At 56.1% G+C, this 12,717-nt stretch overlaps 1 protein-coding gene across 2 annotated transcripts in view; it reads left to right on the forward strand.

The window, feature by feature from the left end:
• Positions 1-654: 654 nt before the first annotated feature.
• PITPNB (phosphatidylinositol transfer protein beta) overlaps positions 655-12,717 on the forward strand; it is a 47,715-nt gene continuing 35,652 nt past the window's right edge. For both annotated transcript variants that reach the window (XM_007529602.3, XM_016191074.2), the window contains exons 1-3: positions 655-791; positions 5,725-5,755; positions 7,529-7,674. In XM_007529602.3, coding sequence (XP_007529664.1) covers positions 772-791; positions 5,725-5,755; positions 7,529-7,674 — 197 coding nt within the window. In that variant the 5' untranslated portion in view covers positions 655-771. The remainder of the gene's footprint in view (positions 792-5,724; positions 5,756-7,528; positions 7,675-12,717) is intronic.

Consider the following 12,717-nt stretch of genomic DNA (forward strand, 5'->3'; position numbering starts at 1 on the left):
GGACAGTGTCCGGGTCTGAGGGACAGTGTGAGGGTCTGGGGGACAATGTCAGGGGTCTGGGGGACAGTGTCAGGGTCTGAGGGACAGTGTCAGGGGTCTGGAGGACAGTGTCAGGGTCTGGGGGACAGTGTCCGGGTCTTGGGGACAGTGTCAGGGTCTGAGGGACAGTGTCAGGGGTCTGGGACACAGTGTCAGGGTCTGAGGGACAGTGTCCAGGTCTGGGGGACAGTGTCCGGGTCTGGGGGACAGTGTCAGGGGTCTGGGGGACAGTGTCAGGGGTCGGGGGTGTCGCCAGCGGGGACTCAGCGTCTGCGGCGTCGCGACCTCCCAGAGGTGCCGAGTGGTCCGATGGCGCCCGTCCGGAAGGCGGGCTGGCTTCCTTCCTCCGCTGTCGAGCGCGCTCCCGGGGTGCCCGGCGACGCACGGAGACCGTGCCGGCGTGGGCGAAGCGGGCGGAGACCCGGAAGGCGCCCGGCCACCATGGGAGGAGCCGCAGGGACTGGCGACTGAACGCGCGAGGCCGGCGCAGGCGCAGTGGGAGATGCACGCGGTCAGCCCCGCGCGCAGGCGCGCTGGAAGCTCCACGCGCCTTGGGTGGGGCGCGGCCGGGGGGCGGGGCTGTCTCCTCGCGCGTGATGACGTCACGCGTCGCGGCGGAAGCGTGCGAGCGCGCAGGCGCCGTGGGCACCCGGGAAGCAGGAAGGCGGGGCCGCGCAGACGCGGTGAGGAGCGGCGGTAGCGGCGGCGGCAGCTGTGAGGGGTTCCGGGAAGATGGTGCTGATCAAGGAATTGTGAGTGGGGCGCAGAGCGCGCGGCGGGGTCCCCCGGGCCTGCGGCGGCCGGCCATCCCCGGATGCGGCGTGCGGGGCGATCGCGGAGGGCGCCACCAGGCCGGCAAACCCGCCCCGCGCCCCCGCCGCCGGGCGCCGGCTCCCTCGGCCGCGCGCCCCCCGCTCCCCCGGGGCGTTGCCGGGGCAACAGGCCGCCCTCCCGGGATGCCGCGCGCGGCGGGGAAGGCGCGGAGGGCGCGGGGGCGCGGCAGCCCCTCACCCCACGCGGGCCTGGTCCCCGCCGGCCCGGGGTCCGAGCACGATCGCGGCAGGCAGCCCGGGGGTGGCCGCGGGAGCGCTGTGTGCACCGGCCTGCGCCTCCGGCCTCCCCGCGGCCCCCCGCTCCTTGCCCCACACCCACACCGCACCGTGCCCGCGCCCATCCCCGCACCTTGCCCCGCACCGTGCCCGCGCCCATCCCCGCACCTTGCCCCGCACCGTGCCCGCGCCCCTCCCCGCACCGTGCCCGCGCCCATCCCCGCACCTTGCCCCGCACCGTGCCCGCGCCCCTCCCCGCACCTTGCCCCACACCGTGCCCTCGCCCCTCCCCGCACCTTGCCCCGCACCGTGCCCGCGCCCCTCCCCGCACCTTGCCCCGCACCGTGCCCGCGCCCCTCCCCGCACCTTGCCCCGCACCGTGCCGCGCCCATCCCCGCACCTTGCCCCGCACCGTGCCCGCGCCCCTCCCCGCACCTTGCCCCGCACCGTGCCCGCGCCCATCCCCGCACCTTGCCCCGCACCGTGCCCGCGCCCCTCCCCGCACCTTGCCCCGCACCGTGCCCCGCACCGTGCCCGCGCCCCTCCCCGCACCTTGCCCCGCACCTTGCCCCGCACCGTGCCCGCGCCCCTCCCCGCACCTTGCCCCGCACCTTGCCCCGCACCGTGCCCGCGCCCATCCCCGCACCTTGCTCCGCACCTTGCCCCGCACCCCTCCCCGCACCTGCCCGCACCCCTCCCCGCACCTCCTCCCCGCACCCACCACACCTCCCTGCATCCCCTCGACCACCCTGTCCACCCCCTGTCCCCGCACCCCTCGCCTGGCCGGGTGGCCGCCTCTCCCCTCAGGCTTAAAACCGCACCCGGCCCCTCCGCCTTGCACCGCGCACACCACTGCAGCCGCGGGGCGCGCGCGCTCTGCCTCTCTCTCTCTCTCTCTCTCTCTCCTTTTCTCTCTTTCTCTTTAAAAAGTTTTTTATTATTATTTTTACCTACTGGGTAGAGACAGAAATCGAGCGGAAGGGAGAGACAGGGAGGGAAAGAGACAGAGAGACACCCGCAGCCCCGCTTGACCGCTCGCAGAGCTCCCCCCCTGCAGGTGGGGCCGGGGCTCGAACCTGGGGCTCCTTGGGCCCTGCAACGCCGCCACCCGGCCCGTATCTGTCTGTCTATTTACTTTTATTCTTTCTCTCTCTCTTTCTCTCTCTCTTTTCTTCTCTCTCTCTCTCGCTCACCAGGGCCCGCCCAGCTCTCAGGCGGACGGTGTTTGCAGAGCCCGGCTGCCCCCCCTCCTGGCTCGGCGGCCGCCCCCACTAGGGACCCCAGCAGACCGGCCCCCCCCCCCCACACCCGTGCAGGTGTCCTGGCCCCCGCGTCAGGACAAACGTCAGGACAAACGGAGGAAGCCGACAGAAGGAAGTGCACTTCCCGCGTCCAGCACGTAGTGGCCGGGCCTGGGGTCTGACCGCTTTGCTCCCGGAAGGCAGGGCCCCCCTTCCCGGCCACCACCGCACACGCCGGGCTCCCGGGAACGTTTCTGGTGTCTGTCCCCTAGACGTCGTTCCTCTCGGCTGCTGGGGATGAGGGCCTGTGTGTGTGTGTGTGTGTGTGTGTGGTAAGGTTTCATTTATTGATTGATTCCCTTTGGTTGTCCTTGTTTTATTGTTATAATTGTTGTTATTGTTGATTGATGTCGTCGTTGTTGGACAGGACAGAGAGACATGGAGAGAGGAGGGGAAGACAGAGGGGGGGAGAGAAAGACAGACACCCGCAGACCTGCTTCGCCGCCTGTGAAGCGACTCCCCTGCAGGTGGGGAGACGGGGGCTCGAACTGGGATCCTTAGGCCCGTCCTTGCGCTTTGCGCCACGTGCGCTTAACCCGCTGCGCCACCGCCCGACCCCCAATTTATTTATTTAGTAATGAGAAAGGAGAGAGAAAGAACCAGACGTCACCCTGGCGCATGTGCTGCCGGGGATCAAACTCGGGACCTCATGCTTGAGAGTCCAGTGCTTTCTCCACTGCGCCACGTCCCGGATCACAAGGTCCTGTTTTTTATTTGAGTTTTCCCAGTATCCACAACAGATCTGAGGCTCGAGCACCGTCGGCATTCCCAGATTGCTCCTGGCCAAGAGCAGTGACTAGGCCGGACCTCTGTGCAGTGTGGGTGAACTGCAGCTCCTTGGGCGAATGCTTGCTGTCTTCAGAAAGCTCTGTTTTGGACACGCTTAGACTTGACTTTGCCGGGTGGCCCATTCATTCCGTTCAACCAGTTCGCTGGGAGAGTGCTCCTGGGAGTTTGAGGTTTTCCAGACGGCTCCAGAAGTTGGAACCCGGCTGGAGGACCTGTAGGGGGGATAAGTAAGCGGGGCCCGTTGCTTCCTCCGTCCGATCTCAGAGCGGCGTCTTGACTCATCCCCTGAGTGTCTTTCTTACTCTTTCGCTTTCATTTTGGGGAATAAAGTCGCCCTGAAAATCTCGTCACGTAGAGACGGGGAGGGACTCTGTCGCTGAGAGCGGTCCCCCTGTGACACTTGGGGGCCTTTTCCTCTTCCCGTTCCTCCCGCCCCTCGGCAGCCCTGCTGCTTGGCCTGGCCCCGGTCAAGCCTTTGCTCCTCTTACTGCCGCTGCGGCTTTATAAGCGTGGCCGTACCGCACAGCAGCCGCCCTGGCCCGATCTTCGATTCGCCCTTTTTTAGGGGGTGCAGGGGGTCCCGGACCTCATGGGCTGCAGTGCGTGGCCTGCGGGATAGCTGTCTGCTGGCGCCCTCGCTCGTCGCCGGTGTCTGCCCACAGGTCACCTGTTGAGGCTGGCTGCAGGCGCGCCATCAACTTTGGGGGCGACCTGCGGGTCCTTCCTGCCTCACCGGTCCAACACACTTCACGGCGGCTCGGGTTGAGAGTAAGAGGTCAGAAAGCGCCAGGCAGTTGTAGAGGGAAGGGGGGTCCGTGGCTTGGAAGGGACCCCTGTCGGGCAGCTTGTCTGAGCGGCCGCCACAGGGCGCAGGCTAGACTGGTACACGTGCTGAGTGGTCGCGCGGCGCTGTGGGCTCTCCGTGTTGGAGGGTTGGCTGGGAGACCTTCCACTAGGCGGAGGAGAGAGGTGGGCTTGCTCCGAGGAAGCTGTAGTGTCCAGCGGTCCTTGTTCAGCAGATGCCCCACAGCGCAGGGGCGGATGCCGTGGTCAGGAGGGTGGGTTCCCAGCCGCCGTGAGTACCTCTGCTCAGCTGGGGGCTGTCTGTCTTGGGCCGGTCAGAGCCACTGGTGTGGAGGGTGTGGCCCCCGGGATGACTTAGCCAGCATAGCCTCGAAGCCACAAACCTCGGGCCAGCCTGTTGTCCGTCTTTCTGTCTTTCTTTTTATTTATTTATTTGCCTCCAGGGTTATTGCTGGGACTCAGTGCCTGCACCATGAATTCACTGCTCCTGGAGGCCATTTCCCCCTTTGTTTTTTGTTGCCCTTGCTGTTGTAGCCTTGTTGTTGATGATGTTGTCGTTGTTGTTGGACAGGAAAGAGAGAAATGGAGAGAGGAGGGGAAGACAGAGGGGGAGGGAAAGACAGACACCTGCAGACCTGCTTCACCGCCTGTGAAGCGACTCCCCTGCAGGTGGGGAGCCGGGGGTTCGAATCGGGGTCCTTACGCCGGTCCCTGCGCTTTGCGCTACGTGCGCTCAACCCGCTGCGTGCGCTTAACCCGCTGCGCTACCGCCCGACCCCAACCTGTTGTCTTAACCCCAACAGAGTCCAGCTCTGTTTTATGTGGTGTGGGGCAAAAATGAATGTTCAGACAGCTGTTGAAGGAGAGTAGGGCTGGAGGAAGAGTTGGGGAATCCAGCTGCAGGGGAGTGAGAAAGTGCAAAGTTGACTTGTCTGTACAACGAAAATCAGGGTGACTGCCTTGAGACTTGCCTTCTCGTACTAGAGTTCCCTGAGAGCTTGTTTGGAGGTCCTAGCAGGGAGCGCAGCCACTCTGACTAAAGACTGGCCGCCGCCGCTACTCGGGGAAGGCCGGTCGTCCTCTTCGAGCGAGCGCGCAGCTTTGGAAGGGACGCGACCCTGGCGATCACTGGGGTGACAGCTGTCCCAGCCAGGTCGCTCTCACATCCTGTACTTCAGTTACTCCTACAAATCCGCGTTCCTGCTGGCTTTTTTTTTTTTTAACACCCTTTTTATTGGACAGGACAGAGAGAAATTGAGAGGGGAGGTTCGAAAGACATCTGCAGACCTGCTTCACAACTTATGTGCATCCCTCCTGCAGGTGTGGAGCCAGGGACTCGAAGCTGGGTCCTTCCACTTGGTACTGTATGCACTTAACCAGATGTGCCACCGCCCAGCCCCCACCTAACCAGCTTTCAAATGTTACATCTCGTAGTCTGTACATTGCAGTGACGTGTTCTCTTTTGTCCCTTGATGAGAATCTATGCCGACTGTCTTCAGCGTCCTGGTACAATACAGAGTTAAATGCAGGGGGTAATCGAGAGCCAAAAATGGTGTTTTCTGACTTTTGCTGGACCCGGAGTCATGGTGAAGACCCTCTTCCATAAGTGAGAGTCCTTGCTCTGTGGTGACGTGTGCTCAGCCGGCTGTGCTGTCACGGGGTTATGGGTAGTTGCAGCGTGGAAGCTGTGTTTCCGAAGCCAAATGCTTACATGTGACGTTCTCTTTCCTTTTGTCTTTTAGCCGTGTGGTTCTGCCCTGTTCTGTCCAGGAGGTAAGTCTTCCTCTCGGCACTGTCTGATCACTGCTTCGCTCCAGAGGGCGACTGGGAGGTCCTTTTCATTGACATTCTTTGCCTTCCACTAACGTAACCGATTACAGGGCGGTTTGTTACAGATACTTGCTTTTCTTTTAAAAGCTGTGTTATTGATTTATTTTGGATAGAGACAGAGAGATTGAGAGGGGAGGGAGAGGTAGAGAGGGAGAGCAAGAAAGACACCCGAGCCCTTGCGCGTGCTGCTGCCGTGTACGTGCTGCGGACCATGCCGCCGCCCGCCCTCCAGTTCACTAGTCTCCGGTGCATTTCTCTTGGACCGCCTGGATTTGGAAGGATCCAAAGACTGGTCTAGCCGACTGTGCAGTGCGGGAAGTCTTCCTGCTGGAGGCGGCCCAGGCTGTCTTTTAGCCCAGACTTGCTCTCCTCCAGCGCCCGCCCACCAGGAAGCCGCCGTTTTCGCTCCTGTCTCAAGCCTTCTCCGCTGGTGAGGCCACGAGGTCAGACATTCCCAGCATGTCATTGGGTCTCACACGACGGGCCCTCTGGGCTTCCTCACCGGCTGGTCTGGCTAAGGCACGCGGTGTCGCTTTCCAGTGAGAACCGCACTCCAGACGTGGCCCGTCGAGAGTTCAGATGTAGGGACCGTCACCTGTTCAGACCCCGAGTCTCCGAGTGTAGATGTAGTCAAGGCCGAGGGCAGACAGGCCGCTGAGAAAGCGGGGGTGCGCGGCTCGGTGCCGACACCGTCTGGGGCCGGCTAGACTCCGCACACACTTTGCACTCGTTTGGCTTCCTGATCTTCCTAGAGCTGACAGCAGGGTGGAAGCAGTGGGTTGGAAGGGGGACAGAGCACGCTGACTGATAACCTACAAGTGCCAGCTGACAGAGCTGAAGGAGCAGCCAGAAGAGGCCTGGAGTGGCCGTGCAGCCTGCCCAGCGCTGCCCACACCTCAGGTGGCATCTGGCGTCTCGGCCACCACGGTCCTCAGGGACTTGGCACACGCCAGGCACCCTTACCGGCTCTTTACTAGCGCACCTGGTGGTCTGGACTTGAATGTGGAAAGGGACATTGGTTCTTTGTTACCTTATTTTATTGTTTTTTGGGGCGGTTTCCAGATACTTGAACCAACTTGTCGAAATCTTTCTGAGTCTTGGTATTGTCACCCAGACAACCTCAGCCATCTCTCCTCAGAAGGCTTTGAAATGAAAATGAGGCGGGGGTGGGGGGGGACACGGACCCTGCCTTGACTTGCCCCGTGTGCTGCCTAGGCGTGAGGCCGGCACCCCACACGGGCTGTGCAGCCCAGGGGAGGCTTCTGGATAGCGGCGTCTCTCGTTTCTCTGTCTCCCTTTATCTGAAACAGCCCAAGGTGGCAGATGTCGCGTGCACAGGGCCCAGGTAATGCAGCTGGTGATAGTAGCTATTGGAAGTCAGAACGGGAAAGCGAGGCCCATGGTAGGAAGTGCGGTTCTGCGTCAGCATCTTCTAGCTACTCTGCTTTTCCGCTGTTTCCATAGGATTCTCTCACAGTTGCTCTTCTTGACCAAGGCTCTGCGGGCCCGAGCTCTGCCGGCATAGACAGGGGCCTCAGACGGAGGGCTCAGCACTGCCCACGCCGCCACTTCCCGGGCAGCTGGATTTGGTGTTCTGCTGTCGCTGTAGTCTGTTTGCTTGCTTGTTTGTTTGTTCGCCTGTGGTAATGTTTTAGCATTGGAAACTTTTGTGATTACTACTGTCTAACTGGACTTTTCTGCTCTTTGAAATTTCAGTACCAGGTTGGGCAGCTTTACTCTGTCGCAGAAGCTAGTAAGAATGAAACAGGAGGTGGAGAAGGAATTGAAGTGCTAAAGAATGAACCTTATGAACAAGATGGAGAAAAAGGACAGTTTACACACAAGATCTATCACCTAAAGAGGTAAGAAGGGTGCTCGCAATGCTTGCTAAACAAGAAACTGCCCAGCAGTGCTGAAGTACTTGCTAAGTGTCACTGTGACCAAATACAGCATTTGAAGAGTTCTCTGAGAGAATGCCCCCTCTTTATTAGGCATTTTCAAATTATAAACATTTCTTATTTCCTAATAAAAACCAGAAGTTGCAAAATGAAAACAGTCCTCACCACTTGCCTTCAGGTCCCCACAGCTCCAGAGAGTGGCCCTGGGGCAGATTAAACTCCCAGACCACTTTCTATCCCTGCTCAATTGAGTTTAGCAAACAAAGATTCCACTGGTGTTACAGTCGCGTTTGGCTGCCGCCAATGGGAACTTTCCACACGTGAGGTTCTGCAGTTGGTGCTGTTGGTCACACAGCTGCGTGCCCTGGACATCCGTCCACATGTGCCCGTATTCTTCTTAAAGCTGTGTCAAATGTCTTAGTATGGATGTTAGCATGATTCTACTTCTCTAAGTGAGTCATTTTAGGTATTCCAAGTATTTTATCGTTTTTGCCTTTGACAGCTAGTATTCCTGTGGTCATGTGTGTGCCTCGGCTGTTTCTCCAAGAGGAACTTACGAAAGTAGGAGTGCTAGAAGGAGTCTTGTTTTATTAGATTGATTGATTTTATTTATTTATTTTACTGGAGCACTGCTCAGCTCTGGCTTAAGGTGGTGCGGTGAATTGAACCTGAGACTTTGGAGCCTTGGGCATGAGAGTCTGTTTGCAGAACCATTGTGCTATGTACCCCCGCCCCAGGCATCTCATTTTAAATGTTGCTACCACTGCCAGACTGCCTAAGCATTTGCTAGAGTTAATTTTTTTCCCCACATTTTTCTTTATTTACACATGTTCTTAGCAGTTTGGTGCACAGAAAGTGGTCTCTTTAAATTTGCATGTTATGGTTAAAGTTGAATGTTTCGTGTAAATTGACCGTTTGCGTTTTTACATGATTTGATTGTTCACACCCTTTGGCGACTGTGCATCTGGTTGCTAGAAGTTTCTCCTAGCTTTTCTCGCAACTCTCTCTTTGGCACAGGTACTTTAAAGTAGACACGCTGATGAAGTCTAAGGCAAACGCCCACAGGAGTCTTTCTTCATTGCCTGCTGTCAGAAGCCTCCTTGGTTTATTAACAACTGGAGGACTCTTAGCTCTTCTTTTGCCTTTATTCTCTTTTGTTTGTTTGTTTATTTATTTACTTACCGGAGCACTGCTCAACTCTGGTTTATGATGCTGCAGGGGATTGAACCTAGGGCTTTGGAGCCTCAGCCCTGAGAGGCCAGTTTTGCTGATAAACTAATAACCACATAATGGTTTTGCAAACCGACTCTCATGCCTGAGGCTCTGAAGTCCCAGGTTCAATCCCTCACCTCACCATAAGAGCTGAGTAGTACTCTGGTAAAGACAAAACAAACATTATGCTGTCTACCCCACCCTGTCCTCGGGCGTTGAAATGAACAGCATTCATCCCTGAAGAGTTCCTTAGTGCTGCAGATGAAATGTGATCGGCTTCTCTTATTTTCTCAGCTTAAGGTTGCTACTTGTTTCATAGTGATAGACACATAGGAAGCGGGCTATTGCTTTCTATGACTTTAAATTCATTATGATTTTCTCTTGGAATATAGCATTTCTTTGCTAGAGATAGATATCGCAGGTCTGAATAAAAGCAGTAACTGACCACCAGTCAGATATCCCTGGAGACTGTCTTATTCATGTTTTTCTTTTTAATGACTTTTCTTGAGGAGTTAATGGTTTACAGTACAATTGTTGACACACGAGCTCATCATGAGGACTTGGGACACTGGACCATCTGCAGGACACATTCTCCCCCAGCTGGGTCCTTTCAGTGAGTGAGCAGCACTCTGCTGTATTGAGAACAGATCTGTTGGCGTTTGCAGTGGCACAGCTCGGGTGCAGAGTTTACTTGAGCAGCCATGCTGGTTCTTTATTGCCCGGCTGTTTACTCATCAGGTGAATTTTATCAGTACTTGAGGCTGTTACATCTGTCTTAAAGTGGAGTAAAACTGCTCCTCGTATGAAAACTCAGAGTTGAAACACTGAGGAAGTAAGTTTGACATTTGTTCTGTAAAGAGGATCAGTCGCCAACATGCACAAAAATATAAGTATGTAACGTTAACCGATGTCTTTGTAAAAGTCAGAAGAGCCCAGGAAGTGATTCATTTCCAGGAAAAGCATACTTACTCCCCTTGGGTTATAGGATGATGGTGAAGAGCCTTGATGGGGGTCCAGGAGCTAGTCCACCCAGTAGAGCTTACACTTTGCAGTGTAGCAGGGACCCGGGTTCAAGCCGCTGGCCATCGTATGAGACCACCTGCACAAGGGAAGCTTCCACAAGTGGTGGAGACATACTGTGGTGTCTCCTTTCTCACTATCTTAATTTTTTTTTAATTTAGGGGTTTTTTAAATTTATTTTTTTCCCTTTTGTTGCCATTGTTTTTTATTGTCGTAGTTATTAATGACATCGTTGTTGGATAGGACAGAGAGAAATGGAGAGGGGGGGAGAGAAAGGCAGACACCTGCAGACCTGCTTCACCGCCTGTGAAGCGACTCCCCTGCAGGTGAGGAGCCGGGGGCTCGAACCGGGATCCTCACGCCCTCACGCCGGTCCTTGCGCTTTGCGCCACGTGCGCTTAGCCCGCTGCGCTACCTCCCGACTCCCCCCCCTTTTTTTTTTTTTTTTTTGAAGAGATTCCTTCAGGAGTGGTAGAAGTGTGCAGGTTCAAAGTTCCAGCAATAAGCCTGGTGGCAAAAAGATACTTCTTTCCATTACTGGTCTATGTTTACTTTTATAAGGAAAAGAGTGATAAAGGGGGCTGGGCCGTAGTGCATGGGGTTAAGCACACATGGCGTGAAGCGCAAGGACTGCCATAAGGATCCCAGTTTGAGACCCCCGCTCCCCACCTGCAGGGGGGTTGCTTCACGACCTCTGAAGTAGATCTGCAGGTGTCTGTCTTTCTCTTCCCTCTCTGTCTTCTCTCTCGATTTCTGTCCTATCCAACAACTACAGCAGTAATAACAATGGAAAAAAGATGTTGTCCAGGGGCAGTGGATTTGTAGTGCAGGCACGGAGTCCCAGCGATAACCCTGGAGGCGGGGGGAAAAAAAGGATGCTAGGTAATTATTGAAACTTCTGACTTGCATGCCGTGTTTCCCTTCTTGGGAACCTTCAGCTTTGCTCCTGTGTTGTGCACACATCTTCACCATCTGCAGGCACCAGGCAGTCCTAGGTGATGGGAAGTGTGTGGACTTCTACCTCCTCCAGAACGGCCTTGTTCCTTCCCGAGAGGTTGAAACAGCGGAGGTTTTTAGGAAAAGAATTTTCACATTCGTGAGGTTCAGGCAAAGAGCTTATTTTTGTAAGCAGAAAGAATCGTTTGCCGGGGATCTAGGGTTATGTTCATAGTTGAAAGATGAGCCGGTGAAATGAGCTCGATGAGAATTCGGATTTCCTGTCACTGCCAGTTCCATTTAGAGAACGCCTGATGAACTGCCACAGCCAGGGAGCGCGCCGTGCCTCTCACGCGCTCATGCACGCACTGTTGAAGAGTCAGCCATCCACGTATCTTTTTTGCCCCTTAAAATGTGCGCCAAAACTTGCAAAACATTATCATTCCTCTGGTCCTCAGCAACTTTTTGTCACACAAAAAATCCGAGTTCTTTTTTTTTTTTTTTTTTTTTTTTCCCTCCAGGGTCATTGCTGGGCTCGGTGCCTGCACCATGAATCCACCGCTCCTGGAGGCTATTTTTTTCCCCTTTTGTTGTCCTTGTTGTTGTAGCCTCGTAGTGGTTATTGGTTATTATTATTGCCATTGTTGATGTCGTTCGTTGTTGGATAGGACAGAGAGAGATGGAGAGAGGAGGGGCAGACAGAGAGGGGGAGAGAAAGACAGACACCTGCAGACCTGCTCCACCACCTGTGAAGCGTCTCTCCTGCAGGTGGAGAGCCGGGGGCTCGAACCGGGATCCTTAACGCGGGTCCCTGCGCTTTGTGCCACATGCGCTTAACCCGCTGCGCTACCACCCGACCCCAAAAATCTGAGTTCTTAACTTTGCAAGCCGGGGCCCATGCCTGCCCCACCATTCCCATCTGGTGTCCCTCTGTCCCTTGCTCAGTGCGACCTGGCAATGGAGGCCTCAGAGCAGCATGAGAAGGTCAGGTCTTTTTGTCTTGGGACCCTGGGCAGCCTGTTCCGGATGCCCCGCACCCACTGCCTCCCGAGGTTTCCGTTTGTCTGGCAGCGCTCCGTTCCCAACCTGTCCAGCTCGACAGCACCTCCTGCTCTCAGCCTGTCTCCCTCCAGGAAGCCGAGCTCGAGGAGTCGCTCTTGTTGGCACGGCCGTGTTTGCGTAGCCCGGCCCCTACAGACAGTCATTGCCACTGAGCACCGAGCCGAGCACCGAGCCGGCGAACAGAGTCTCGCACGGTAGGGAGGGACGGAGGCAGGGTTATGGAATGATGGGCCACTTGCTTTACTTACGGCAAGTTAGTCTGGCCTTCTGATTCTTGCTTGTGTCTTTCGACATTTTGATCTTAATCCATAGTAGTATGGAGGGTAGCAAAATAGCAGCTTGGGGCTGTGGAGATAGCATAATGGTTATGCAGGTGACTTTTCTGCCTGGGGCTCCTGTGATCCCAGGTTCAATCCCAGCATCTCCTTAAACCAGAGCTGAGCACTACTTGGTCTATCTCTGTATCTCTCTCATTAAAATAAAATGAAGTCTGTTAAGAAGCATGGAAACTTGCACTGTTTTGTTCACAAGTACATGTAAAAATTTCATGGGCAAAGTGCATTTGAAATGATTTGTCCAAGGTATGATTTATGTCCGAAACAGAAGTTTGGAACTGGAAGAAAGTCCATCGTACATTGTGATTATTTTTTGTTCTTCATTGAACTGCATAAGCCCTGGGAGTTGGGCAGTAGCATACCAGCTTAAGCGCAAGAGGCGCAAACTGCTTGCAAGGACCGGCATCAGGATCCCGGTTCGAGCCCCCGGCTCCCCACCTGC

Source organism: Erinaceus europaeus, chromosome 6 (assembly GCF_950295315.1).
Source record: "Erinaceus europaeus chromosome 6, mEriEur2.1, whole genome shotgun sequence".
NCBI classification, from domain to species: domain Eukaryota; kingdom Metazoa; phylum Chordata; class Mammalia; order Eulipotyphla; family Erinaceidae; genus Erinaceus; species Erinaceus europaeus.